Here is a 27,172-nt window from a genome sequence, read left to right on the forward strand (position 1 = left end):
ATTTTTTTGAAGAATTTCTCAGCTCTGTAGGTCCATACAATGTAAGTGAATGGGTGCCAAAATTGTGAACCTCCAAAAGGGCAACATAAAGTACTCCAGATGACTCTGGGGGTTAATGCTGCCTTTATGTGCTATTGGAATCATCCTACTTCCCACTTCTGAAGTGGTAATTACGAGTATGTCATATTCACGTGCTTTGTTGTTGGAAATAACAGAAACATGGACTATGCCAGGTTCATTCATACATATTAATTGAGGAACTTTTATTTTGACACCATAGTACATATCACTTAGCTTGCTGACAGAATAATAGAATTTTGGTCAAATACAAGTTATTTTCATAGTGTAAAAATGTACAACATGCATAGAATGGTTGCTGATATACATAAATGAATATGACCAAAACGGCAAGCTCCTCCCATCTCGGAAACTCATTATCAAAATTATCTCAGAGTTTCCCAGTCATAATTACGACTTGAGGGGTCACTCATGTGCAACTTCCGAGTGGGAAACTCGTATTTACAATAATTCCGATGACACGAGAAGGCAGCATAAATCCATATCTTCAGAAGCGATATGATAGGTGTGGGTGAGAAACAGATACATTTTTAAGTCTTTTTTTTACTATAAATTCTCCTCCCTGCACAGTCAATCTCAGCTTCAATTTCACTTTTCCATTCTTCTTCTTCTTCTGTTTTTGGGTGATTCACATTCTTCGTGCATATCGCCAACTATTGGGCAGGGAGGAAAATTTATGATAAAAAATGACTTAAAAATGTATCTCTTTCTCACCCTGTCTAAAAATATTGATTTAACCACTAAAGTTATATAGATTACATTTATGCTCCCTTTATGTGGATTTTGGAGTTTCAAAATTTTGGCACCCATTCACTTGCATTGTGAGGACCTACAGAGCTGAAATATTCATCTAAAAATCTTAATTTCAATTCTGCAGAAGAGAGAAAGTCATACACATCTGGGATGCCAGGAGGGTGAGTAAAACATGAGAGGATTTTTGGGTGAACTATCCATTTAAAGAAAAGTATCCAAAGCTCTTTCAAAATGCTATTGTAATAGGGAAAAACAAATAAACAAAGTCACAAGGTGAGGGGATGTGATGGATTTTGTGAAGGATGGGCATTCAGATTCAGTGGAATTCTGTAGGCGTAGATTCCATGTGGGCCTACACCAGTGTCTGAAATTAACTTTTTTTTCTAACCATATTATAAGCACACAGCATACTTTCCATTTATGTAAAATCCTTTAAAACCATACTTAACTAGACAGGCCTAGAATAGAATATAATAAAATAGGGGAGACCAGAGCTAGTTGTCACATGGGGAAGTTGTCACAAGTACTATATCTCAGTAACAATAACATTTGGTGTCAAAAATCGGGGCAGGTTGCCACATGTGTTGTAAATTACACATTGTGAGTTTAGTGAACTGTATTTTTTTTCTGGGCAAGAATGGTAAAAATTTAAATAGATTTTTTTGTAGCCTAGACTTCCAGATATGTGGCTATGTAGAATTTGACTCAAAAATAAACCTACTCTGAGAAATATTCACTGGAGTAAAAAGTGTGATAACTAGCCCCAGTCACTGCTATATCAAATGTAAGATTACACAAAAAAGATACAAATAAAAGATAACATAAATAAAAAAACCTAGAAAACATTTGGGACATTTTTGCCCCAAGCCCTGGTTAATTTCTGATCCTGGCCTACACATAGCCAAAGTGAATTTACATAAAAACTTTAAAGTGATCCTTTAAGACAAAGACTATAATCTCAAATCAGGTTGCAGGGTCCTACAGCTTCCAGACTGACCTATGAAAGGAATGCCAGCCAGGGAGTCCTGCTCCACAGGTGGAGGAGGGAGCCCACCATTAGTATGGTGCACTGGGTCTCCTGACCATGATGCTGGGGCGGTCACTGAAAGGGGTTCAGACGAATCCACAGGTAGAGCATAATGGGGATGTCGCACTCCATGAGGGGTCTTTCTGCCTGAGGGGGGCTTTTGTCTGAGGACCACCTCCTGAATCTGAGCCTGAACAAGCTCTTCTACAAACCCACCAAGCCCTGAGCCAGCTCTCATTGAGTCCTGGGGCTCTGCAGTGGGGGGCAGTGACTGAGGAGAGGACTCACGGCCTGAGGCCATACTTTCTGGGGAGCTGGATTTAGGGGTCCAACTGAGGTGAGGTCCAGTGTAGGATGGATCCCTGAAGGAGTGAGACTGCTGCATAAGATGGGTGGCCTTTCGGCAGAACGAGGGGCTATAGCTACGATAACCTACTGTCTGGTCATCAACAGTTTGTGCCGGTAAATGTTTGATCTGAGCAGCCTGCTGTGATTGAGGTCCCATCTGCTGCTGCTGGTGGGCATGGCTTGAGGCCCGCCCTGAGGGTGGCACTGATGTGGAAATGATTGCACAATGATTGGCCAGGCTGGGGCGTTCCTCAGCCTTCATTGGCTGATTGCTCTGATGAGGCCAGGCTGATCTTTCATATCGTGGCGAGATCATAATGGATGCCTTTTCTAGAGTCTCTAGTGAACGGCCGTAACTTTGCTCATACGAAGCGTAAGCAGCCAGTAGGTTCTCTGAGCAGGAACGGCTAGAGGTCTGACCTCCAGACATGCCCCACCTGCCCAGCCCGTAAGAGTCAGTACGAGGGGAGTGGTTCGCCCCAATTGCTGAACTGTAGTGGAGCAAAAGAGTGTCCTGAGAGGCGCTGTGTGGCCATCCACCAGGAGAACCTCGTAGAGCGAGTCCCAGCTCAGATAGTCGGTCTTGAGAGATGCTCCGGTGGTGATGTGACATCGCAAGGCCTGGGCGCTCTGCTTGGATGTAGTACCAATCAGATAGAGCTTGGTGGCACAGTTCACTGCGGGCTTGGGGAAGACTGCCTTTCCTAGGGTGGGGGAGAGTGGCGGAGGCAATGGCTGCATTGTGGTTGGCAAAGTGGAAGTCTAACGGGCTTATTGTTATCCCTGCAGAGGAGGAGGAGCGGGCGCGGTGGTGGGTCAGTCGATGATGGCTGGGGAGAGCGTGCTGAGTCGCTATTCCCTCTAAGTCATGTCTTACGATTACAGAGCTGTCCCCTCTAGAGCATTTGTCCAGAGGGGGGTTGGGTTTACAGTTCAGGTTGTCAGGAAGACCATGGTTCTGGGTGGTGGAGGTGGGTTTGCTGCTTGGGTAGCAGATCGGAGGAGGTTCTGGAAGGTTTTGGGCTTCTCCAGTGTATGGCTCATTCCCTCTCAAGTAGGCATCTTGAGAATACGCCTGTAAGAGATGGAGAAGAAACTAAGTCAATGTTAAATGGTGGCATCCCCATGAACAGAAGGCAAATAGGCAATCCTTGCTGGGATATCAAAGGGAAAAAATAATGAAAAAATAAGTTTAGGTGATGCTAGAATGTATATCAGAGCAGATAATTTAGTTTCTTATAGATGTGTGTGGGTGTTAGGGAAATGGTGTAGAAAAGGAGAAAGTAGAGAAGAAAGGTCATACTCACACTTACCAACTGTAGAACATCCTCATCTTTAGGCATAATGGATAACTCCAGCACATTCTCACTAAACACGAACACATGCAGCTTTGAAGTACAAATTAAGAGCAGATACCAATCCACTTTTGTACTTGGAATAACTATTAATTAAAGAGCTGTACTAATTACAAGGTAGCCTCACCTATTCTGAATCAGTGCAATGACCTGAGAATAAGTTTTCCCCAGCACACTTTCTCCATTCACCTTCACCAGCCGGTCTCCTAAACACAAACACACACATACTGTATTTACCATAAATGTTGTGGATCAGGTATGTGAACAGACAAAGCACAACATGTTTTAAAAGTAGTCATACCATGTTCCCCTACCTGTGCACAAGCCAGCCTGATGGGCTGGGCCTTTCTCTTTCACATTCTTCACAAAGATGGTGTCCATAGGCTCCAGGTGAGAACTGTAACCTCCTGAGCAAAAGCATAAAAGCATTTTACAGGCACTCATGAAATACTTAAACATAATCTAATATTTTTAGATTAACTTACCTTTGCCATTGCCATTCTCCTCATCCTGAAAAAGAAAGGGAGTGACTGAGGTCAGTTGAACTGCTTAAGCCTGTATTGTAACCTTCACACCACTAGAGGGAGTGCCCAAATGTTCAAGGCATTTGGCTGTTACTCGTTTAGCACTCTTTCTTATGCAAAGCAATTTACAGTACAGTACAGTGGCAGCCACCCTGCATTATACACAAATGCAAACTAGGACTTTACAAATACAATTTATGCTTCCATGGAAACACATAAAGGTGGACTTCCTTAAATTAGTCACACACATACACAGAGCTGAGTGTGCAGTTTTCTTGTAGCTAGCTGTGTGTAAACTTTGGGGCTTCGCTGACATGGCTCATTCCTAACACCCACAGACAAAAGCAAAGGGCTTTGCAGCCCAAGATATGCAAGCACCAGTGTGTCCTGACCCCCTCTGTGACACAGAGGCAGGTGACATGAGAAGGAGGTGAGGGCTCTGGGGTAATTTAGAGGTGGAGGGAACATGTCTCATGGGGTGAACAGGGGTGAGGTCCCTGCTTGTTGTCTCAAATGGCCTTCTGATCATACTGGTGCCCCATGTGACCTGCATACTAAACATGTTTGTCTGAAAGACTTAAAGGAATAGTTCACCCAAAAATGAAAATTCTCTCATTATTTACTTACCCTGATGCCATCCCAGATGTGTTTGACTGTCTTTCTTCAGCAGAATACAAATTAAGATTTTTAGAAAAATGTTGATGCTCTGTAGGTCCTTATAATGTAAGTAAATGGGTGCCATCAGGCTGCTGGCTATTTGATGGTCCAAAAGGCATATTTAGGCAGCATAAAAGTAATCCACACGACTCCAGTCGATCAGTTAATGTCTTCTGAAGCAAATCGATAGGTTGGTGTAAGAAACAAATTGATAATTAAAAGGTTTTAACTTTAAATCGTTGCTTCCGCCCAGCGCTGTATTTCTGTTTGAAATGAACTAACTTGCCCGTGATGTTCGTTCTTGTCGTATACAAAGCGCGCACTTCCGACTTCTCGTGTGAACGCGCCATTGCGCTTACATCACTGACGAGTCAACTGCTGACAGGAAGCGATATTTTAGAAGTTAATAAAGTTTTAATTATCGATTTGTTTTTTACATCAACCTATCGATTTGCTTCAGAAGACATTCATTGATCAAATGGAGCCATGAGGATTACTTTTATGCTGCCTAAATATGCCTTTTGGACATAAAATTGACCTTATTCATGCACCATCTTTTTAATGGGAAAGACAATGAGGCTGTGAGGGATAGATGTACAGTCTCTTTAATGGCACGAAAGGTATAAAACTATATAAAGCTCCTAGATCACATCTGATTTTCCACAACTCATGTTGTCTGGAGTTCTTTGTGTGCTGAATGTTTTTGGACAGATATTTTATCAATGTTTTGTCCATGGAACAATCCAAAAACACTTTAAACTGCAGTACAGCCCATTGAAGAGACTGTAAGTCTCTCCCTCTCGGCCTTGTTGTCATTCCCATTCAAAATCAAAGATGGCGCTAGCATGAATAAGGTGTATAGCCAGCAGCCTGATGGCACCCATTTACTTACATCATAAGGACCTACAGAGCTTCAACATTTTTATAAAAATCTTAATTTGTGTTCTGCTAATGAGAATTTTCATTTTTGGGTGAACTATTCCTTTAAGGCTTTATCGAACTGTGGGCCAGATTTAGTCAGAAAAACAGAAGACCACTCACACCATGTCCTAACAAGATTTAATTTTCTAGCATCAGGTCATTTTACTGTCTTTACTAAAAGCGTAGATACTGTGTGATATGATAAAATCACAGTTGGTCAGGACATATCTGATTTTTAAAACTGAAGTATATCATTTTTGCACCATCAGTATCACCGAACAGAATAAAAAAAAAAAAGAAAAGATTTTTCCAAAACACTCACTATGTCTGCCATTGGCTGTAAATACAGATAGTCCCACCTAAAACTCACGCATTTGGTTGAGCCAGTGTTGCTGTGTAACCTGGACGGGCCACTCAAACAAACAGAGCAATGTTTAAATAGAGCCACAAAGCTAGTATTTCCAGTTTTTAGGGAAATCAACCTACAAATTGCTTACTCATGGTTGTCCTTGCATATTAATCTGGGATAGGAGAAAGTGTAATGACAGGCAAAATGTCTTGTTATGCATCGCTTGTCGTAATAAGTAAAGAGTAATAATGACTAAATCAGTTGATTTTTGGCATGTACTAAAACAAAACCTCATTGTGAAGATTTTTTTTAATTAAGTGGATAGGTCATTCCTTAAAGGGATAGTTTATCCAAAAAAGGAAATTCTGTTGTCATTTACTTCTCCTCATGTAATGACATGTATGAATTTCTTCTGTGGAACACACAGAATGTTGGTGCTGCTCTTTTTCCCATACAATGAAATTGAATGGTGATTGATGTTCTCAGTTACATTCTTCATTACATCTCCTTTTGTGTTCCAAAGAAAGAAATTCATACGGGCACGAAATGACACGAGGGTGAGTAAAAATTATAGAATTTTCACTTTTGGGTTAACTATGTCTTTAAAGTGGATGATTTTGTTACCTTAGTGTGGAGGGCAGACTCCGGTGGATAGACGATGAAGTGACGCAGTGTAAAACCGAAGCCCTGAGAGTTCTTCTGCAGCACCACAGTGCGGGGACCCTTCCAGGCCACACCATCCCCTGACATGGGTCGAGTCTTCTGACTGGAAGACAATCCTCCATCCTTGTGGCCTTTAGCCTATTTCAAACCAAAGTAACATGATGAGAGTAATATAAACATCCACAAAGCAACTTCCCAGTCAGTTCCCAGAATAAAAATTTATTATTTTCTAATATCTAAAAAATGTTCCGGCTCTTTGGATGAGTCAGGGAAGTCTGCTGATGTTCCAGCATTGTGACAGATTTCTCTCCATGTTCCGCTCTCCATAAATATGTATTAACAAAGGAATTAGTGGGAGAGGGGTGGGCTAAATTACAGACAAAGGTAGTTTCAGTAAACTCCACCCACCTTGAGGGAATGACCCTTTAAACAGTGGAATGAGGAATGTCTGAGGAATGTCTATTTTAAATGTAGATGCTAAAATAAACCACCACATGGGACTTCACAACAATGCAAGAGGAGAAAATAAATACAGTCAATCCTGATGTGGAAAAACTGGAGCAGAAGAGCCTTGCAGCAATGCACACACTTAACCCATAATGCAAAATGTGTGAAAAGGTCATCTTTGACTCCAGGCCGAAGATTTTTATAAATAAAGAAAAATAACAAAATGGAGCATAGAGTCCGTGAGATTATACAGAAAAATCAGGGAAATTTATGACAAATTCTACATGAATGTAGAATGAGGTATGGGTGTACTCAGGGCCGTTTCTGAGCACATGGGGGCCCTAAGCGTAGTCCTGCTTGTCTAATTGAGCCATAACAGCTGCCTGATTCTTATTTGCAGCTTTTAGTATATTTTTTTAAATAAATAAAATATATTAAGCTGCCGCTTATACCGCTTATAGTTAGAAACAGCCCTGGGTGTACTGTTATCCTACTGATTAGCTCTTTAGGTTGAGTCAGGTTTTTTTACTTCAAATAATTAGTTTGAGCTTCCTTTACTAGAGAGTTCACACCATCGCAACTAAATGTGGCCCATATCTGATATTTTCTCTCACATGTAACACAGATCTGTTCATTGGCTGACAGTGTGAACAGACACAAGCGTTTTGAATCTGACATTTTCAATCCGATCTGGCCACTTTAATATGAGGAAATAGATCAGATGCATATCAGATTTTTTGCAATATGCCTTCAGTGTGAACAGCCAAGTCTGATTTATGGTGATTTGTACATCAATCTACAGTAACTCACAATTGATCATTTCCACACTTGATTTGACCCTTATAGTTATTTTAAGGTTTAAAACATTTAATTGCGAGACATTTCTTATCTTGTTAACAAATTCAGTTTCTTTTAATGAACGAAAGAGTCGAGTTCAGCGATTTTTTTGGATTACATGCAGTAAAATATGCGCATGAAAAGATACCGGACAGAGGGAGAACTCTTTTTAACTTATATGTACCAATGCTGTTTTTTTTCCTGCTGCTCTTTAATCTCATGATGTGTTTCTCTTGTGATATTACATTCTTGAGCTTAGATGGTAATTAAATTCCACCGTATGACTGCAAATAATGTATAAATAGCCTACTTCATTATCCATCAAGAAGTATTTCTTCATCACTTGCTGATATATTATTAGATAAACTGCGTTAAAAACAAAAATAACAATTACTTAATTACTAATACATATAATAATGATAAATATAGCTGCAAGCAGCAGTTACCAGGGCCAAGCACACCAAGCACACCAACGGCATGTTTGTAAGTGTCACTGCACATCAGTGATTATGACTTTAAGAAAAGCAGCATAAAAATATAGGTAGAATTGCTCAAATTTAAATACAATCTATTATAACTTTGACCAGGAGGTGGCGCTGTCACAAAATGTATATAGAGAGGTCAGGATGTGGTCATTATGACACACATAAAGTTTCATGAAAATACAGCAAAGCGTTGCAGAGATACATGCTTTTTTGGCAACATGTCATCAATTTCGTTGGTGCGCTGTTCGAGAACCGTTTCGTCTATCAAAAAGCTTTTGATAATTTTTTTTTTTGTCATGAGTGTACCTAGATGATCCACGACAAATTTCATTCTAATTGGACAGTCGGCCTAGGAGGAGTTTGATTAAGTAGGTTTTCAATTCAATTCAAAATGGCGGACAGACAGTATGTCCTATCATGGAAAATTTGGTATCAGCGTATTCGGCATGACACAAGGAATCTAAAATAGCCATTTTTCATATCTCCTGATCACTAGGTGGTACTGTGGGGAAATGCTTGTGATGACATGTAGTATGTGATGCATAGTTATAGCCTCCCATCCATTTTTGGTGTGCTCACGGACAAATTGGTTGAGGCGTTTTTTCGCGAATGCTGTGGTCTATCAAAAAGCTTTTGAAGGGGGCCTGGGTAGTTCAGCGAGTATTGACGCTGATTACCACCCATGGAGTCGCGAGTTCGAATCCAGGGTGTGCTGAGTGACTCCAGCCAGGTCTCCTAAGCAACCAAATTGGCCCCATTGCTAGGGAGGGTATTTGGAATTGGGCATTCCAAATTGGGGAGAAAAAAAAGAAACCAGCCTCATAATTATAGGCCAAATTATTCAGAAGTTATAAGCAAAAATAGCAATTTATTTATATCGCCTGACCCCTAGGTGACACAGTGGGGAAACGCTGCAGGTAGCTTCAGGGCATCCTTGTGATGATAGGTAGTACGATTCCTGTCAATATGCCAAAGCGTTGCGGAGTTACAGTGTCACGCCCATTTTTGCGTGTTCGCAGTCGGATTGGTTGAAAAGGTATTTGCGAACAATGTGGTCTATCAAAAAAGATTTTGTCAGCATTGTCCCTAGATTATGCATAACAAATTTCAAGCAAATCAGACAAACAGTCTAGGACAAGTTCGAAAAAGTAGTTTTTTTGCATAATTCGAAATTGCGGGAAATCTAGGGGGTGGAGCTAAAATTTGACGTTTGACTCGGCTTTACCCAAGGAGTCACAGGAAAATAATTTTGATTCTAGGCCTTACGGTTCAGAAGTTTTGAACAGTTGGTGGCGCTAGAGGGTATGAGTCCAAGACCCCAAATTTGGGTCAGATGCATTTGAGAGTAACCTCTATCAGTGTGCCAAATTTCATAACTTTCCAATGTACGGTTATATGGGCTGCCATAGACTTTCGGCATTAGAAGAAAAAGAAGAAGAACAATTACATTAGGTGCCTACGCACTTTCAGTGCTTGGTCCATAAAAATAGCAGGGTTTGTTATATGCATGCTCAGGGAGTGTAATACACATGCGGGTCAATTTAGGAGCATCGGCTGTTCACACCAGTATTAGGTTTGGGCTACATTAAAATGTCATGTGAACAAAAAATCTAATTTGAGCAGAATATCAGATTTGGGCCACATTTGGCTGCTGTGTAAATGTAGCCTAAGAGAAATGGCCAGATCTTGCAATGACACTACCCTCATTCCCCGTCTGTCCACTCACTTCCTCTTCCCCTGACTCCGTTCCATGGCACCTCACCCTTGCATTCCATCTTCTAGCACACCAGGCGGTGCTGCAGTGCCAGAAACAAAAACAGGAAGTGGAAACTCTGAAGCAGGAAGTGCAGTAACTCCCTTAACTGAACATTAAGGGAATCCTCTATTTTCCAGAAATATTCCTGACTAATAAACCTTTCCAAAATTTAGCCAGTTACCTTCAATAGACTGTCTGAACACCTTTAGTCCTTCCCAGAAATCTCTCCTACCACTTCCTTAACTCATGTTTACTTGTTCCGTCTCCAAGGTAACACTTCCTGCTCCAGTTTCCCTGAAGTATGTCAAAACTCCACTGTCCTTCTGTCCTATTTTTCTTTCTGCCCTTACACCTGGAAACAGCATTGACCTTGACCATGGAAAATGCATAAGGAAGTACTATCCAAACGAAGAAAAGATAAAGATGGAGAACAAAATCGAAAGGAAATGAGAGCAGACAATAGGAATTTGTTGGTACAGTTGGTACATGTGGAGACATGTTACAAGGACAATGGCTGACACAGAGAGTGAAGAACAAATAGCAAAAGGTGGAAAAAAACACAGTCAAGCAGGGAGAGGCGTAAGAAGAAGTGAAGGACAGAGACTAAAGGGCTGTTCAGACCACATGCATTATTGCGCTAAAAAAGATAAATGCAGCGAAAAATGAAACAGAATGCATGCGTCTCAAGACGCATTTTTAAAAGTTCATTTAAATTGACACTGCCTCTTATAAACATTGCTCTCATGCGCAAGACGCTGAATAACCAGCGAGATGCGGCGCAATGTTTAAAGACGCCCATCAAGTGCATGTTCACTTACAAAACTATATAAAAACCGAGCAGACAGATGCTAAAAAACATTTGGTGTGAACGGCCCCTAAGAAAACAAATGGGGGTGTTGTAAGTGATGGAGCTATTACTTCAAAATGACAGGATTCCTCATTGCGTTCCAGGACAGGGCATGACACACCGTGGTGACGATACACACACAAGTGTTAGGCTACATTCCAGTGATTTCATACACAAAAGATAAAAGTACATTAGATCTTATTGGAGTGAACAAATTGAAATTTCTCTAGTTAACATTAATGTTTAAATTGGATTGGACTTGACTGGACAGGCACGATCATTAGAAAAATAGTAAATTTTTCCAACACTTAGGTTGTCTGTTTAAATTAAATCCCATATAGCTTTCAGGCATCTGACCTATTTCTCACCTGCTCATTACAGCTGCTCATCATTGGTGAAAACCAATCAGATAACATTTTAGGTAAAGCAGGAAGTTCTGTGGCCAATAAACATGCAGTCCATGTTCAGTCGTTGTGCTTTGGGGGAGAACAGAAATAGGTCTACAAGATTGTGGAGCACATACTGTGATTCACTCCCACCATCATACATATGCAACAAACACGCAAACGCTTACTCTAGGCATGGGAGCCACTCTGAATCTTTTCCTCTCCACTTGGCTTTAGCTCCTCTCCAAGCACCCCTTACATAAGCCACACCAAGACAAACCACCAGTTTTAAAGTCTAGAAAGCAAATGTGAACGCATTACACAGGCCAGCCTAAAAACATCAATCAGAGCCACATACCTACTGAGCGACGCAACACATGAGCACTGTAGCCAGACACACAGCTGAGTTTTGCGTTACACGTTGATTAAAGACCTACAGTACACACACAAACAAAAAGCAGTTCACAAACGACCTGACTGGAAAACATAATGCCATTGTTTTTAAATTTTCTCCGGAAACTGGAGCTGAATTTGCTTTTGACAAAACAAGACGGGTGACGTGATGCATTTGAAAATTACATCCCTGTTGCAAAGATCAGCATATGTTGTGTTTTGGATGCTGGAATGCCATCATCGCTTCCAGATTTCTTAATAAGCTTAACCAGTCAGCCTCCCAAGGTCAACCAGCTTCATCAGAAAGACCATGAAGGTTATCCAGCATCTTTTGCTGGTGAACAACATGGATATGCTTGTCCACCAGCTAGGCCAGCACAAAACCAGCATTAACCAGCTTGGACCAGCATGGAAATTCACGTTGGCCAAAAATGGCTTCAGCTTTAATGAGGTATTGTATTGTAGTTGATCTCTTACCCTTCTCTGATCCCATTGCATCGTGCCAGTTCCAGAAATCTGTACGTAGTGTGGCTGGACACCAGTGCTCCTCAGAATGGCCAACCATATGCAGCGAGGCTCCGGATCGCTGCAATCCACGCCCACTGAGAACTCAAAACACCACTCCTTACCCACCGGAGCTGGGACCCTGGATACATACCGCTTTACTGAACACATAATCAGCCTGTCTGAACATAGGGGACCACCAGGTCCTCCATCACAGGGCAGAATGCAGCAAGGTCAGCTGGCCACAGAGATTACACCCATGAACGTAAATTTTTGCTCACCTCCTCTTGGACATGAGCACTTGTCCCTTGGTGATCAACAAGTCAACAATTCATCAAAAGATTTCAGAGTAATTTCTAATGATTTTGAGATATGATGATCCACAGAGCAAAATAATCCCATTCTTGGCTTTCCACCCTGGTTTGTCCAGGAATTATTTGTAGATCCATCCTTGTAGATCAATAGATCTTCACACATTTTGTAGTAGTGACCGATAAAAGTGTTAACCAACAAAAAACACCATAAGAGTAGAAAAGCTATTAACTTTTTTTTTCTTTTTCTCCTAACGTCCTCAGCGATCTGGTAATGCTTTAGGACACTGCTCTTCATTCTCCATTGTCTACAGGCTCAGGGTAGATATAGAGTCACCTCTCTTCCTTCTCGCTTACAAATATGTCCCCTTCTTCTGCAAGTGACGATACATTCTTCTTAATAGAGATTAATCCGGCACATTCCCTTGACAATCTACAATATGATTCAGAGCTTCTGGAAGGTCTCCCTTTCAGCAAAATCTTTCATTCATATAGCTTACCTTGCATGGCTAAAGTGGAATGAATCATAGTCATCTGCTCTTCATCTCAGATTGGTCTGTAGGTTGTTGTACGCTACAGACTTCAGAAATGAATAATGCCAGTGTTGAGGCAGCCAGTCAAATCAAAACTAGGTGGAAAAGTCTGCTATCCAAAGCTGTTGTCCAAAATAAGTTTGAAAAGGCTGAGCAATATGCGGTCCACTTTGAACTGTTACAATCCATTTGAATCTACAATCAGCAGTATCACATCCAAGTAATTTGTAATTTTTTCCTAGTTCAGTCCTCCAATGTCCAATTGCTTTGCTTCTCTGACCAATGAGTGGCTTTCCAGAGCTTAGAGTTCAACCTTTTTTCACAAAGCAGCAGTCGTTGTATCTGTCAGCTCAGTGTAAACTCTGCCAAACACGACAAATGGGGGGTTCAGTCTCTCTTATTTTCCATCCCTCAATACCTTTCTCCACCTCTCTTTCCTGATCCACTCTATCCCAAACCCAGTCCATCATGCTGGTAGTATGCTGAGCACCTCTTTGCATTCAGGCACACATCTCTCTCTCTCTCTCTCTCTTTATGCCTCCCTCTAGTTGACTTGCCCTGCTTCTCTGTCAGCTCATTTTAGACTCAGAGACCTGGCCGTGGCTGCTGGTTTCCTACAAAACTACAAATGAAGAGGATAAATCCAGCAACTCTTGTTGAAGGGAGAACATTTATTTAAATAAAACCGACATGTTTCGGCACACAGGCCTTCATCAGGGTTAACAAGGTTAAAAGAAAACTTGTGCAGAGCTGTTATTTGAATGCAAACAAGGGTAAGATCCAGCCACTGAAATGAACAGGATAATCATCAGCCACTAGGGCTGGGACGATTCATCGACGTAATCGACGTCATCGATTACAGAAATACGTCGATTTGCATAACATGCGTCGGCATGTCGCAATGGAGTAATTAAAATGGCAGCGCCATTTAAATATGGATTCCCCCGAAGAACAAGCTGCAGCTAAAAAAAACTTGCCTACGGTCATCTAAAGCATGGGAGTATTTTAGCCAGAGACCCAACAATGTGGTGCTGTGTAAGCTATGCAAATTGGAAATGGCTTATCACAGCAGTACAACCGCCATGAACGAAAACTTGAAGCGAAAGCATCCCGGAGCACTTTGTCAAGATGGCAGCAAGGCAGCACCGTAAGTCCAGTTTACTTTTTGTCCCCGCCCAGGCATGACATATTAGTATTACAACACTTGTTTCTGTTAGTAGTAGTCACTTTAAATTGATTTTATAAATGTTTCCTCATCGCCCCCATGTTAAAAGTAATTTCTGCACCGCTGCTAACGTAGGGTTACCATACGTCCTCTTTTTCCCGGACATGTCCTCTTTTTTGGACCTTAAAAAAGCGTCCGGCCGGGATTTCTACATTTGCAAAAATGTCCAGGATTCGGCTTTAGTTGCATTATGATGCGCATCTGGTCTAACACTTCACTGTGTGTGCGCGCATATTTGCATTGCTTTAACCCCTCTTTGTAAGTCCCGCCTTCTCACACACACCAATTGGTCAATTATAAGAGGCTTGCAGCAACTACTGGCCAAATTCCTGCCTGTCAATCTCTCCGCGAACGCGCAAAGCACTGTTGTGTTCGGCATCAAACAGTTGCTTAGCAGCAGCAAATGACAGCTGTGTGGAAACAATGCCCAAATGAAAGTGCAAATTTACAAAATATTTTAACAAAAAATTCCCATGCTTTCGTCCAGGTCGAGATCCGTAGGAAGCAGAATGTATGACATGTTAAGCTGGCACTTAAGTGTCAGTTGCTAATAAAGGTGCAAGTGATTTAGAAGCACGCATTAGCTCTGCAAAGCGTAAAGGGTCAGCAAAAGGTTAAAGTTCATCAGGTAAATTAACTGACTACTTTTTGCGACCAGGTAAAATTGTTATCACATTGCTTCATTTTCCATGGCCATTCAAAATAATAGTAACAGTTAATGAAGGTACACTCATGGCATCAAATATTTTATTTTAGTACATGGACATTCAAAAGAATGTTGGAAATTTGTATTTATTTATATATATATATTATGTTATGCTAATAGAGTGTCTTTTTCACTGTATTAAAGTTTGCATTCATAGTAACACTGTTTTTTGTTGCAGAATAATGCCCTGCAGTGCACACTTTGTTTCTTGTACATTTGTTTGTGTTTAAGAGAAGATGATTGAATAAAATATAGAAATATTAATGACAAGTTTTTTATATTTATTTTGGGTTAATTAATTAATATATTGATTATATATTAATCAAGTAATAATTATAACAAATCTTTAGAATAATCGGCAAATTAGTCATTAGATTAATCGACTAATCGGAAAAAGAATCATTAGATTAATCGATAAAAAATAATCATTAGGTGCAGCCCTATCGGCCACCAATCAGAACACACCAATCTGGTTGTGCAAAACAAAAATCTGGGTTACAGTGAGGTGCTTACAATTGAAGTGAATGGGGACTAATCCAGAAATGTTAAAATACTCATTGTTTCAAAAGTATAGCTGTCAATTGAGCATAACTTGTAATGTACCAGGTTCAGTGGTGAGGAAGAAATGCTTGTATGATTCATTAAAGAACATATTTTTTTATTAATTAAATATTGCACAGAGGACAATAAACATTAGAGTAGGCCTTACTACCCTTTATTGGCTCATTCTGATTGGTCAGTCATTGTATTCATAGGTCAAATGTTGTTGGTTTTTCGTGTTTTGTTAAAGTAATGGTTACATTATGGCTAACATTAAACACCTAACAGCTCGAGCTGGGCTTGAGCTCTAAGATCCACCTCCATTCCCCCCAATATAAGAAATATAAAGGTGGAGATGGGGAGGTAGAGGGATGCCGGTGTGAGGGAAGCACAGCCACTTTTATATCCTTAGGGTATGCAGTGCTGTGAAAAAGTATTTGCCCCCTTCCTGATTTCTTCTATTTTTGTGTATTTTTCATACTTAATTGTTTTAGATCTTCAAACGAGACATGACATAAACAAAGGAAACCTGAGTAAACACAAAATACAGCTTTCAAATATATATATATATATATATATATATATATATATATATATATATATATATATATATATATTTTTTTTTTTTTTAACTTAATAGCTGGTTGTGCCACCTTTAGCAGCAACAACTGCAACCAAACACTTCCGATAACTGGAGATCAGTCTTTCACAATGCTGTGGTGGAATTTTGGCCCACTCTTCTTTGCAGAGCTGCTTTAGTTCAGCCATATTGGAGGGTTTTCAAGCATGAACTGCCCGTTTAAGGTCCTGCCACAGCATCTCAATCGGGTTCAAGTCAGGACTTTGACTAGGCCACTCCAAAACTTTAATTTTGCTTCTTTTGAGCCATTCAGAGGTGGAATTACTCCTATGCTTTGAATCATTGTCTTGCTGCATAATGCAGTTGTGCTAGAGCTTCAAATCACAGACTGATAGCCAGACATTCTCCTTTAGGATTTTCTGGTAGAGAGCAGAATTCATGTTTCCCTCAATTATTGCAAGTCACCCTGGCCCTGAAGCAGCAAAGCATCCCCACACCATCACACTTGCTTGACCGTAGGTATGATGTTCTTTTTATGGAATTCTGTGTTTGATTTACAGCAGATTTAATGGGACCCCTGTCTTCCAAACAGTTCCACTTTCAACTCATCAGTCCACAGAACATTCTCCCAAAAGGTTTGAGGATCATCAAGGTGTGTTTTGGCAAAATTCAGACGAGCCTTAATGTTCTTCTGGGTTAGCAGTGGTTTTCACCTCGCCACTCTTCCATGGATGGCATTTTTGGCCAGTGTATTTCTGATAGCGAAGTCATGAACTGTGCCTTTTATTGATGCGAGAAGGCCTGCAGTTCCTTGGATGTTGTTTTTGGCTTTTTTGTTACTTCCTGGATGAGTCTTCGCTGTGCTCTTGGAGGAATTTTTGGAAGGATGGCCACTTCTGGGAAGGTTCAATACTGTGCCAAGTTTTCTCCATTTGGAGATAATGGCTCTCACTGTGGTTCTTTGTAGTCCCAGAGCCTTTGAAATAGTTTTGTAACCCTTCCCAGACTGATTTATTTCAATCACCTTTTTCCTCATCATTTCTGGAATTTATTTCGACCTTGGCATAGTGTGCTACTGGGTGGGACCTTTTAGCCAACTTCATGCTGCTGAAAAAGTTCTATTTAGGTGTTGATTGGATTGAACAGGGCTAGCAGTAATCAGGCCTGGGTGTGTCTAGTCCATTTGAACCCCATTATGAATGCAGTTTCATAGATTTGGGGATTTAGAAACTAACAGGCAAATCCTTTTTCACATATGCCCATAATTAACACACTTGCTTTCTGTGAGACAGGGAGACTGAAAATGCTCATTTAATGGCTCGAAATCAAACAGCTGCTATCGCAAGCTGTCAGAAAAATCATTGTAACAATCTCACATATGCAAACACCTCAAGGAATTCTCACAGTTTGACTCATGCGTCCCTGTGAGTAGGAAGTCCAGGCTATCTCTCTTCAGCACAACACAGAAATATGACAGGGATAGAGGACTGAATGATGGAGTGATCTCAGCATGAACAGAAAGAGGAAAAGATGGATGGATGGGCAGATAGATAGATGGTGACAAAGAGGACACAAAGTCACTACACAAACACAGTCGCTCTGACAATACATCCGCTGACACAGAGGAACAATAAGACACGTGGGACCGATCAGTGTCGGAGGACTAAACAAACACACACAACAGGCTTACAAACAGTGTTTACACAAACAAAATATGGACACATAAAATGTATATATTCCCAAACACACACATCCATCACTATTTATGTCATGATAACTCATAAGTCTGTATAAAGAATCTAATCTAAAACTCACAGAAGGCATTCCCCTGAAACTTACCATCCTTGAAATTCATGTGTAATTGCAGTTAAAGGACAGTGGTGCGCATCAGGACAAAATAATCAGGTTGTCTTTGGAATGGAATACCAGTGTACTGTATACTGTGCACTATACACTGTCAACAAATTTTTTTAAGGTAGTACGTGAAACAGTATGTGTATTGCAAAGATAAGATAAACATCTCAAACGCATAATTGTCACATGTTCTTGTGACTTGAGAAAAAGATGTTAAAAATCATGGTTGATATTACTTCAGTGATCACACTTGAAATGGAAGGTCAAGAATAGTGCATTGCAATGTGGGATCCAGTATTCCTCAAAGTGTGTTCTGGTTGTATACTAGGGATGGGCATTTTTGGGTAATTTTGTAGTCGAGTACTCTAACCCACAAAAAACATGAAATGAACAATATGCCTTAATAAAAATCGAAAGCAAACAAGATTAATAAAAATAACAGCAAAAACATTTTCACTCACCTGGAGCTTACATAGAAACCAATACTGATGGCATTACGGGTAACAACGCACATATAAAAACTTTGAGTCTACATAAAGGCCATCACAGTTTTACCATTTCACATGTTATTATTCAGAAAAACAAGTTATGAAAGTTGGCTTTTTGTAAAACGCGCACTGCCGGAGTACAGAGATTTAATGTTCACACATAAATACTGGTCTGATAAGCTTCAGAGTTCCTTCAGAATTCTTTCCACCATAAAAGCAGATCCTCATCAGTTGGTTTGCATGACTCCAACAAGAACTGAATACAAATAGAGTAGAATTCAATAAGAATCAAAATATTACAAGCATTGCCACACTTGCCCGTGTCTCAACCAGCTCCCTATGTCTTGAATCAGTGTATCGTAAACTAGGGCGGCACAATTAATCAAAAAAATAATCAAGATTACAATTACAGCTGTCGCAATTATATAATCGTGTAAAGTGTCAGTTACAGCATTCCATTTAGGTGTACTCCCACTGCACCAAAGTTTTCTATTTACAACATATTTTTGGGGCCGTTGTGTGCAGGAATGCAAAGGCAAATCTGACGTGTTTAAATTAGTCTAAAAGCACATCAGTAATGCTCACCATCTAAATTATACTGTGCACAGTCAAAATGTGAATAACCCTTTGTTTTTCATGCAATTAAAATATTAAAACAATTCAGGAACAGTTCTGAAGTTGTTTTGATGCATAGCCTACATAAAGAATATGGCATGCAACTGCCCCATACAAAACAATATTTTAATGTCAATTCTATTAATGGAAATGAATAATCGCAATTACAATATCTAAGGAAATAATCGGCAATTATGATTTTCGCCTTAATCGTGCAGCCCTATTGTCAACACGAATTCAGGCACTGGCAAGGGTGTTCATCCACTGAACATTGGGACACTTATGACTCAATAACCTGCGACACAATAACGAGCTTGCGCATTTAAACGCAGCTGTTATTAAACAGCACCACCGCTGTATAAACGACACTATCGTTAATTTTTGTTGAAGATTTTCAAACATACTGTGTTATTATAACAGATAAATGGCATAAATAAAGAAATAAAAATATATAGGAGTGTATTTTAAACCTTCTTTTAAGGACTCAAATATTTAAAAGATTGTTTCACTTTCATGGTAATTATGAATGAAAGACATTACAAACAACATCTCTTTTAAAGAGAAAATAATGCTTGGACTTCATAGTTTTACACTTGTGCTCGTCTTCTTATGACTTGAGAGACTTCAGAAAACATGACTACATTTCCGGTAAGGGAACATAGTGAGCAACGATGCTCCCTGGTTTTTACGGTGCATTGTGGGATTTTTTAGGGAGCAAACGTTTCAGTGCACTTGAATGATTTTGCGATTGAGACAGCTCTAAAAATGGCTGACTACTGAACTAGGGAGCTAATTGAGACGCACCCTTGGATTTGCTTTCTAAAGCATAGACACCTTCATATCTTCTTCTCTCATCCAACATTTTGACGACACACATCCACAGCGCCACCCAGTGGACTCAGTTGTCACTGCGAGATTTAGTGAGAGTTCAGACGGCAATTACAGTATAATTCAGAGTTGCTCACAGCAGACAAATGTGGAAAGGAAAATTAATTTACGATATTCAAGTATTGTTTTTAATACTAGAGTTGCTGGTGCTGAACAATTACTCGATTACTCATGCACATCCCTTTTGTATAGGCTACTGCATATTTGACATACTGTATGCAATAGATCCTTGCCAGTGTTCGAAATGAGTCAGAGCTCTTGGGGGCCCCCCTAAGTCCCCAAACCCTTGACTCAATGCATGACTGGATGCAACTTTTTTGCAAAATGATATTATGTGGTTCCTTCATGGCAGTTCCGAGATGAAGCGTCCACTGTGTGGTGCTAAAAGTGAGATAGCTTTTCTCAAAAACAGATGAGGTTTTTAAGGTTAATGCTCTAGCTAGTTTTAAATCAACAAAACCTACCTTCGTACCCTAAGCCTTAAACCTAACTGATAGTGTCATTAAAAGCAAATGTAAGATGAAAAGTAAGTGATTATGAACTGATAATCTGCCGTTTAACTCGTGATGTTGTGCGAAAGGGAATAAAAATTGTTGTTGTAGTGCCTCAAGTGTTAATTTCACCAGTAAAGTGTTGCAATTCGTACAATGAGCCAAGTAAAATAATTTTGCAAAAATGTAGGTGTAGTAATGTGATTCTAAGGGCAGGTTGCCTGTTATAATTAGCTACTTCAAACAGTATAAACATTTTTAGGTAATCAAAATGGAGCTGTGCTACAACAGAAGATTTTATTAGACGAAATACAAACTTGCTCTTTTCATTAGGTTAATTCTGTAGCATCCATTAATGTGACACTTCTCACTTGCATAACCACACAGCTCTGAATGGGAGGAAAGACCTACTGATTGACCTATATTTAGTCAACTGTAAAATTGTTCCATGCTAAAAATAATTTTCATATTTCTAAACAAAACGTCTATGGCCCCCTGACTCTTGTTTTCCACATAACTGCAGATGTTCCCACAATAGAGTTAGCAGCAGACTAGCCACGTAGCCAATGACTTCAGTTTGATCTCTTCTACGGACCGTGATTGTGATTCTAATGTAACCACCATATCTGGACTGAAACCAGAGATCAGTTCAGCTCAATAGTTGCATAAGATTCAGAGGACTTATTATACATCCAGGATTCAACCCATTCAACAGACTTGAAGCCAGTTTCACTTGAAATCAGTCAGTCCAGATGATAATATGAAAAGAAGTCATTACTTTTTCTTGAAATTAATCCCAAATTTAACCTCCCTTATCACAGAGCAAATTATAAGGAATTTTCCATTACCATTTTTTGAAAACCGAATACGAGCACATATACTTCCTTTATGGAACTCACCGATATGATACATGTTACATGTTGCAGTTTTAAAATACAGTACTGTAAGACTGATGATTTGAGGACAGCGTGTTTAATATTTTTAAGAAACTGTTATTCAGAATCATTAAAAAGTCATTTTCAGCTGTCACAAAATTGTCAAAATCATAAAGTTCAAAGAAAAAAAAAAGAAAAAAAAGAAAAAAAATCACTATAAACAAAACCAAGAGAGTTGACCTGCTGACTTTATTGGTTTCAGCAAATGTAACTAAAAAGATATTATCCAAAAAAAAAAAAATAAATAATAATAATAATAATAATAATAATAGTAAAATCTTTTGTTCTCACATTGTCAAAAATGATCAAATATCTAACATTTCTCAGAAAAACAAAATGTAATAACCAATACGTAAAGGCTATCTATCAATAAGAATTATTTTGTAAATCTAAGGGGCAGGTGTATTCATGAACAGAAGCATCTCTGCATGTTAACATGTACGGGCCTATGAAATATATATATATATTTTTTTAATTCTGTTTTTTTCCATTTTATTTTTTTCTGAATTCCATATTCGATCAAAAGGGTGTCTAAATAAATTAACTTGAATCAAAATGAAAGTAGAACAATTCGTTTTCAAAATAACATTGCATTATTTTTATTATATGAAGTACTTTACACAGATCCACACAGCACAATCCAAAACACAACATTGGGATTCTTTTTGTCAAATAAAGTGCTGCACAAAAGAGCGTCACAGATGTGAGATATTGCTTAAATATAAAACAATAATTATTGATCTATTATAATTTGTATTATTACAATGAATAATGCATAACTATGCAGTAGTTATATGTATATTTCTGTCGTATTACTTTCATTTAAGTGGAGCTTTTATTTTGGCAGAAAACTGAGAGAAGCCCTTTCAGTTTGTGAAGTGTGTTTTTGACGACAGCTTCACATCTTCGGAAAAGCAGGTCGCTACATGACCCAATGTGACTGTTAAACCGCAAAAAGCTGCAATTTAATAAAATAAACTTGTAGTCTGTATGTGCAGTGCGCTTATGTGAATAAGGTCTGCTCTCGGTCATCTACTACACACAGAGCAAACGTGATGCTCACGATGAGGTGTTATCAGTGTATGAGCTGGCTTCTATGCAATGTCATCTTTCAAACCCACCCTCTCAATTGCATCCCAGTTATCTATTACTCTACAGCACCTGCTGCTACACTTTACTATAAATATACACATTTATAAATCTCTCTTTCTCTCTCTCTCTCTCTGCTGTTTCTCCCTCTGGCTTACCAAATCCACAGAATAGGCTTATGTTGCTGACTTGATAAACAATTAATCGCACGTTTTGTCCTCTTCAGCCCACACAATGGAGTCTGAAAATGACAACATGGCTCAAATATTCCTTCTGAAAAGAATAAGACTACTCTTCCTCTGACTGTCCGTCAAGCCTCTTCCCATTCCATTCACATTCCACTTGAGCAGAGAGGCTGCCAGATCTGATTTTCCACCAAGCAGGAATAGAAAGTGCCTCGATATTTGTGGGGAAAATAGCATACCAATCATGTGATGCTGACAACTGGGCCAAAGAAACATGTCACATCATCCATAAATTCTTCAAAATATTTGAGAAACAAGCTCAGATATTCCTAATGTGTGTTGATGAAACCTTAAACAAATATGCCAATGAATTGAAAAGTAAAGAAATGAAAGCATAAAACACTAACCTTCTGTAATGTTTGAGGTAAAATTCACAGACGATAACATCTCAACTCTGAGAATCAGGCTTATAGAAGTTTTATTGTTATTGGATTCATACCCTTTTTTTCCCTACTCTTTTGTGTCCCTTGGAATGTTTTGTAAGAGCCAGCTCTCTTATATTGGTGATTGTGATTTTGCAAAGTAGTACGTTTTCCTGGATCAACATATTTTTGTTGTTCCTGGAACAATGTTCTTGTCAAACAAACATAGTCCTAATCCTGTCCCTAACCCTTTTCCTACCCCTAGAATCTAACTGGTTGATAGGAATATTGTTCCAGGACAAACAAGCATGTTTATCCAGTACCGTGTCCTACTTCACAATATCACTGTAGGAATCTTACAGTTACTTTTTATGTATCTCATACATGTTTTAGTATTCCATTTTCATTTATTTTAGACCACTGATGGGATTCATATAGGGCTGCACAATTATCCCCGCCATTCACTGTGAACAAATCACTGCAAGGAAAAAGTGGTAAAGGCGGTATCGTACCCGAGTCCTCTGCACAAAAAAAGCACATCCACACTGTTGTTACACCCCATGCCACTACAGTGACACTAGGAACACAGTTTGTGCAAATATTCACTCTATCACTATTAATGTTGATAAAAAGAAATTACATGAATACTTACTTGTTCAACTTCATGCCATTTTATATGTAGGTTACACATTCAAAACAAGCAAGTAGAGAACTGCTGAGCTGAATTACTTTATTGCAGTTTTATACAACTGTACATTAACATTGACCCACTAATAGCATGACAAAACTAAACTGTTATTTTTTCAGTAAATTGTACACAGAAATCGAGCAACACGACCATATTAGAACTTTCCTATTATTATCACTAAAGCGGTCACTTACTGCAGATTTACACTGTTTGAGCCCTGTAGTTCAGCACAAGCTCACTTACGTTTCGCACACAGATTTCTGCTCTCTACACGGCACAATAAATTAATTATTTACATTGCGTCTATGCCTTGCTTATTGTAATGGGAGCGTTTTAGTTTTGTCGCGTTGCTTGTTTGTGGTGTATTTACTGTCTACATTGCTAGCGAACTGCGTAACAAGTAACAAATCCAAAATAATTCCAAATTACCCACTATGCTTTTCACTTTTTTCTCAAGGTTCTTTTCAAGTGTTAGGTTGTGTTTCTTTAGCACGCATTTTCGTTTGCCACCGCAAACAGAGGTGAAACAAATCAAGCATCTGTGCATTAGACTACTTAAAACTTGCACATTAGGTTGTCATTACAGATAGGACTGCAGAGTGCACGTACTGTTTCTATGAATGTGCGCGGAGACTGACCGCCAGTCTCATGTAACATCAGCTTTGCTCAGATATTGTTTGTTGTTGTATAACTATAAGTGTATATTTTTCCTCTGTAACTGTGCTGTGATTCAGCAATCCAGAGCACTACTGTAAATCCTCCTGAAAATGGACACCTCACAATGCATACACATTTGATATTGATGAATATATTTTTGATGATGAAGTCATAATTCGGGCCGCAAAAGATGGCTCTACGAGGGCCGCATGCTGTACTCGTCAGTTTTCAAGATGAATTAATCGCGGCAGTCTTAATTGTAATTTTCAAATTGTACAGACCTAGATTCATAGAATATTTCTTATAATACAACCTTAGAGTGAGTAGGAATAGTATGTGATGGTCTTCTACTGGGTTACCTTTTCCCAAGGTAAGGACTAAGGAGTGCACTACAAATAAACACAACTCAAACACAGAACTTATGAAGCAGACAGGAGGTCTTAAGAATGGAATGCCCAGGGCGCATGTTGCACTTTGACTAAATCTAAAACTAAAGCCAAAACTAAGCGCAGCTATGCTAACTTGTTTTACATCAGGTGAGTCCAATAACATGGGATGGACAGCTCAGAATCACTGGGGCTTGCCATAGCAATTCACAGAGTACCATCTGCACATACAAATGGGGCTGTTGTACAACCAGGTCACTGTGGAAGTACAGTAGACGTGTGCCTGGCAAATCCCAACCTCCTTATTCACACTTAGGCTATTTTTACACCTGGTATTAAGATGTGATTCGATCACAAGTGAACATGCGAAACACGACACACTTGAGTACGTATTTCTAGGGGAAAGTGTCTTGATTTCATGATTGTTGCATCAGTCACTACCTCAGTGTATTACTGCATGATAATATAGCGCAAAAAAGTACAAGACAAAGAAAACGCAAACAAAACATTGCACAGTTTCTCCCAGTAAACTTGCATTTAATCTAGGCACAAACATGATGTTTAGAGTAAATTCTCAGTTATGTTAGTGGAGTGCTTGTGTAAGCTGCATGTAACCAGCAAAGTTAAAAAACTCAAAAGGGCAGCAGTTGATTGACAGGTGTGTAGGCAGTAGGGCTGGGCGATATGTCTTAAAAAAACTATATCTCAATAATTTTCAGCCTATTGACGACATTCTATATATCTCAATAATTATGTATTTGCTCTAAAATGGCTCAAAAGTTGTTGTTTTTTTTAATCAGAGGAACCATCATTTCATCCAAACAGCCACTGTAGCCAAGCAGATTCAATATTTTAAAGACATGAAATAAAAATCTATTAAAAAATAATTTGTTTTTCATTAAATAAACACAAGGGAGAATGAAATTCAGTCATTTTCATTGATATGGACTTTATATTTATATTTCATTTAAAATTATACAGAGTAGCTTAATAAAAATCATTATTTAAAATACTAATTATTTAAATATCCTTCAAATGTTTTTACTAATACATTTTTGTGAATGAACAAGGAGTGCAAAGCTACTTCACTGACTTATTTTTGAAACCCCAGTTGAACATTACATAATACAAAATTATTACTGTGGGACACGTCAGGTTTTATTATTATAATATAATGCTGAATTATCATTATTATTCTGATTATTAGATTTGAATTATACAAAAGTAATATATTTATGACCTTTTTACTTCACCTCCACCTGGGGCTTTTATTTTGACACCAAAATTGCTGTTGTATTCACTTCAACTTCACAAGGAGCTTTTAATTTGACACAGAAAAGGCAATGTGTATTTGACAGCTTACAATGTTCTGCATTTCCGATATTCACGATATTGGTCAATTTTATATCGTCAGCAAAATTATCTCGATTATATCTTTAATATTCGATATATTGCCCAGCCCTAGTAGGCAGTGCTTTGCTGCTATTCAAAGGCATTCTAACGGCTGGGTGTTTATACTACGAGCCCAGGGTGATCACGTGTTTTTGACCACCTCTGAATGTGGCTGAAGTGGACAAATCTTAAAATGTTTTTGACCCCATTTTCACTCATTGTCTTAGTGTTGTGTTGTTTCAAACAGGTTACTCAAAATGCATCTTAATACCAGATGTAAACGGGCCCTAAAACCTAGCACACACTACATGACTCTAGCTCATCTCCTTTGATGCTTTGAGAAGGAGACTGGTCTGCAATTAGAAGTCTCAGATCGCAAAACAGATGGTCGTATAATGTGTGCACCCTTGCAACTGGCTCCGACTAGTCACAAATGCTACAACGGATTTCAAACCCGTGGTCAGGTGTGCGCACTGTCCCAACAACTGAGAGACCGGCAATGAGCAACAGCTAATGAATTTTAGACAAGGCATTAGACAAGAAGATAGCAAGGCACTGGGAAGCAGGAGCCAAAATAATAATAAGAAAATTAAATAAAAATATATCACCCCTCTCCCAAAACACTGTCTCAACATTATTTTCAGCGAGTTTTCTTTTTTTCCCCCAATCTGTGCAAATTAGTGCAATATGGTGTGGGCCCATCTTTCATGTTGTTTGTTGACGTTACCATGGATAAACTCTCATGTTGCTATGTGCGTGAGTTTGTGAATGAATTTCAGGATCGTAGCTTTAGCTGGGGACGAATGATTGTGTTGTTGATATACCCAGTCTGCGATCAGTCGTGTACTGTGTGCACC

At 39.1% G+C, this 27,172-nt stretch overlaps 1 protein-coding gene across 3 annotated transcripts in view; it reads right to left on the reverse strand.

Annotated features, from left to right (window-relative positions):
- Window positions 1-27,172, reverse strand: part of LOC127426858 (rho GTPase-activating protein 23-like) — a 70,461-nt gene that overhangs the window by 21,863 nt on the left and 21,426 nt on the right. Inside the window, exons 2-7 of one of the 3 annotated variants that reach the window (XM_051673896.1) lie at window positions 6,637-6,813; window positions 4,047-4,071; window positions 3,876-3,968; window positions 3,689-3,767; window positions 3,520-3,574; window positions 1,829-3,302 (exon numbers count right to left, since the gene is read on the reverse strand). In XM_051673896.1, the coding sequence (XP_051529856.1) occupies window positions 1,829-3,302; window positions 3,520-3,574; window positions 3,689-3,767; window positions 3,876-3,968; window positions 4,047-4,071; window positions 6,637-6,813 (1,903 nt within the window). Of the gene's footprint in view, window positions 1-1,828; window positions 3,303-3,513; window positions 3,575-3,688; window positions 3,768-3,875; window positions 3,969-4,046; window positions 4,072-6,636; window positions 6,814-27,172 lie in introns of all 3 variants that reach the window. The other 2 variants (XM_051673895.1, XM_051673894.1) reach the window with 2 other exon arrangements.

Source organism: Myxocyprinus asiaticus, chromosome 36 (assembly GCF_019703515.2).
Source record: "Myxocyprinus asiaticus isolate MX2 ecotype Aquarium Trade chromosome 36, UBuf_Myxa_2, whole genome shotgun sequence".
NCBI lineage: Eukaryota > Metazoa > Chordata > Actinopteri > Cypriniformes > Catostomidae > Myxocyprinus > Myxocyprinus asiaticus.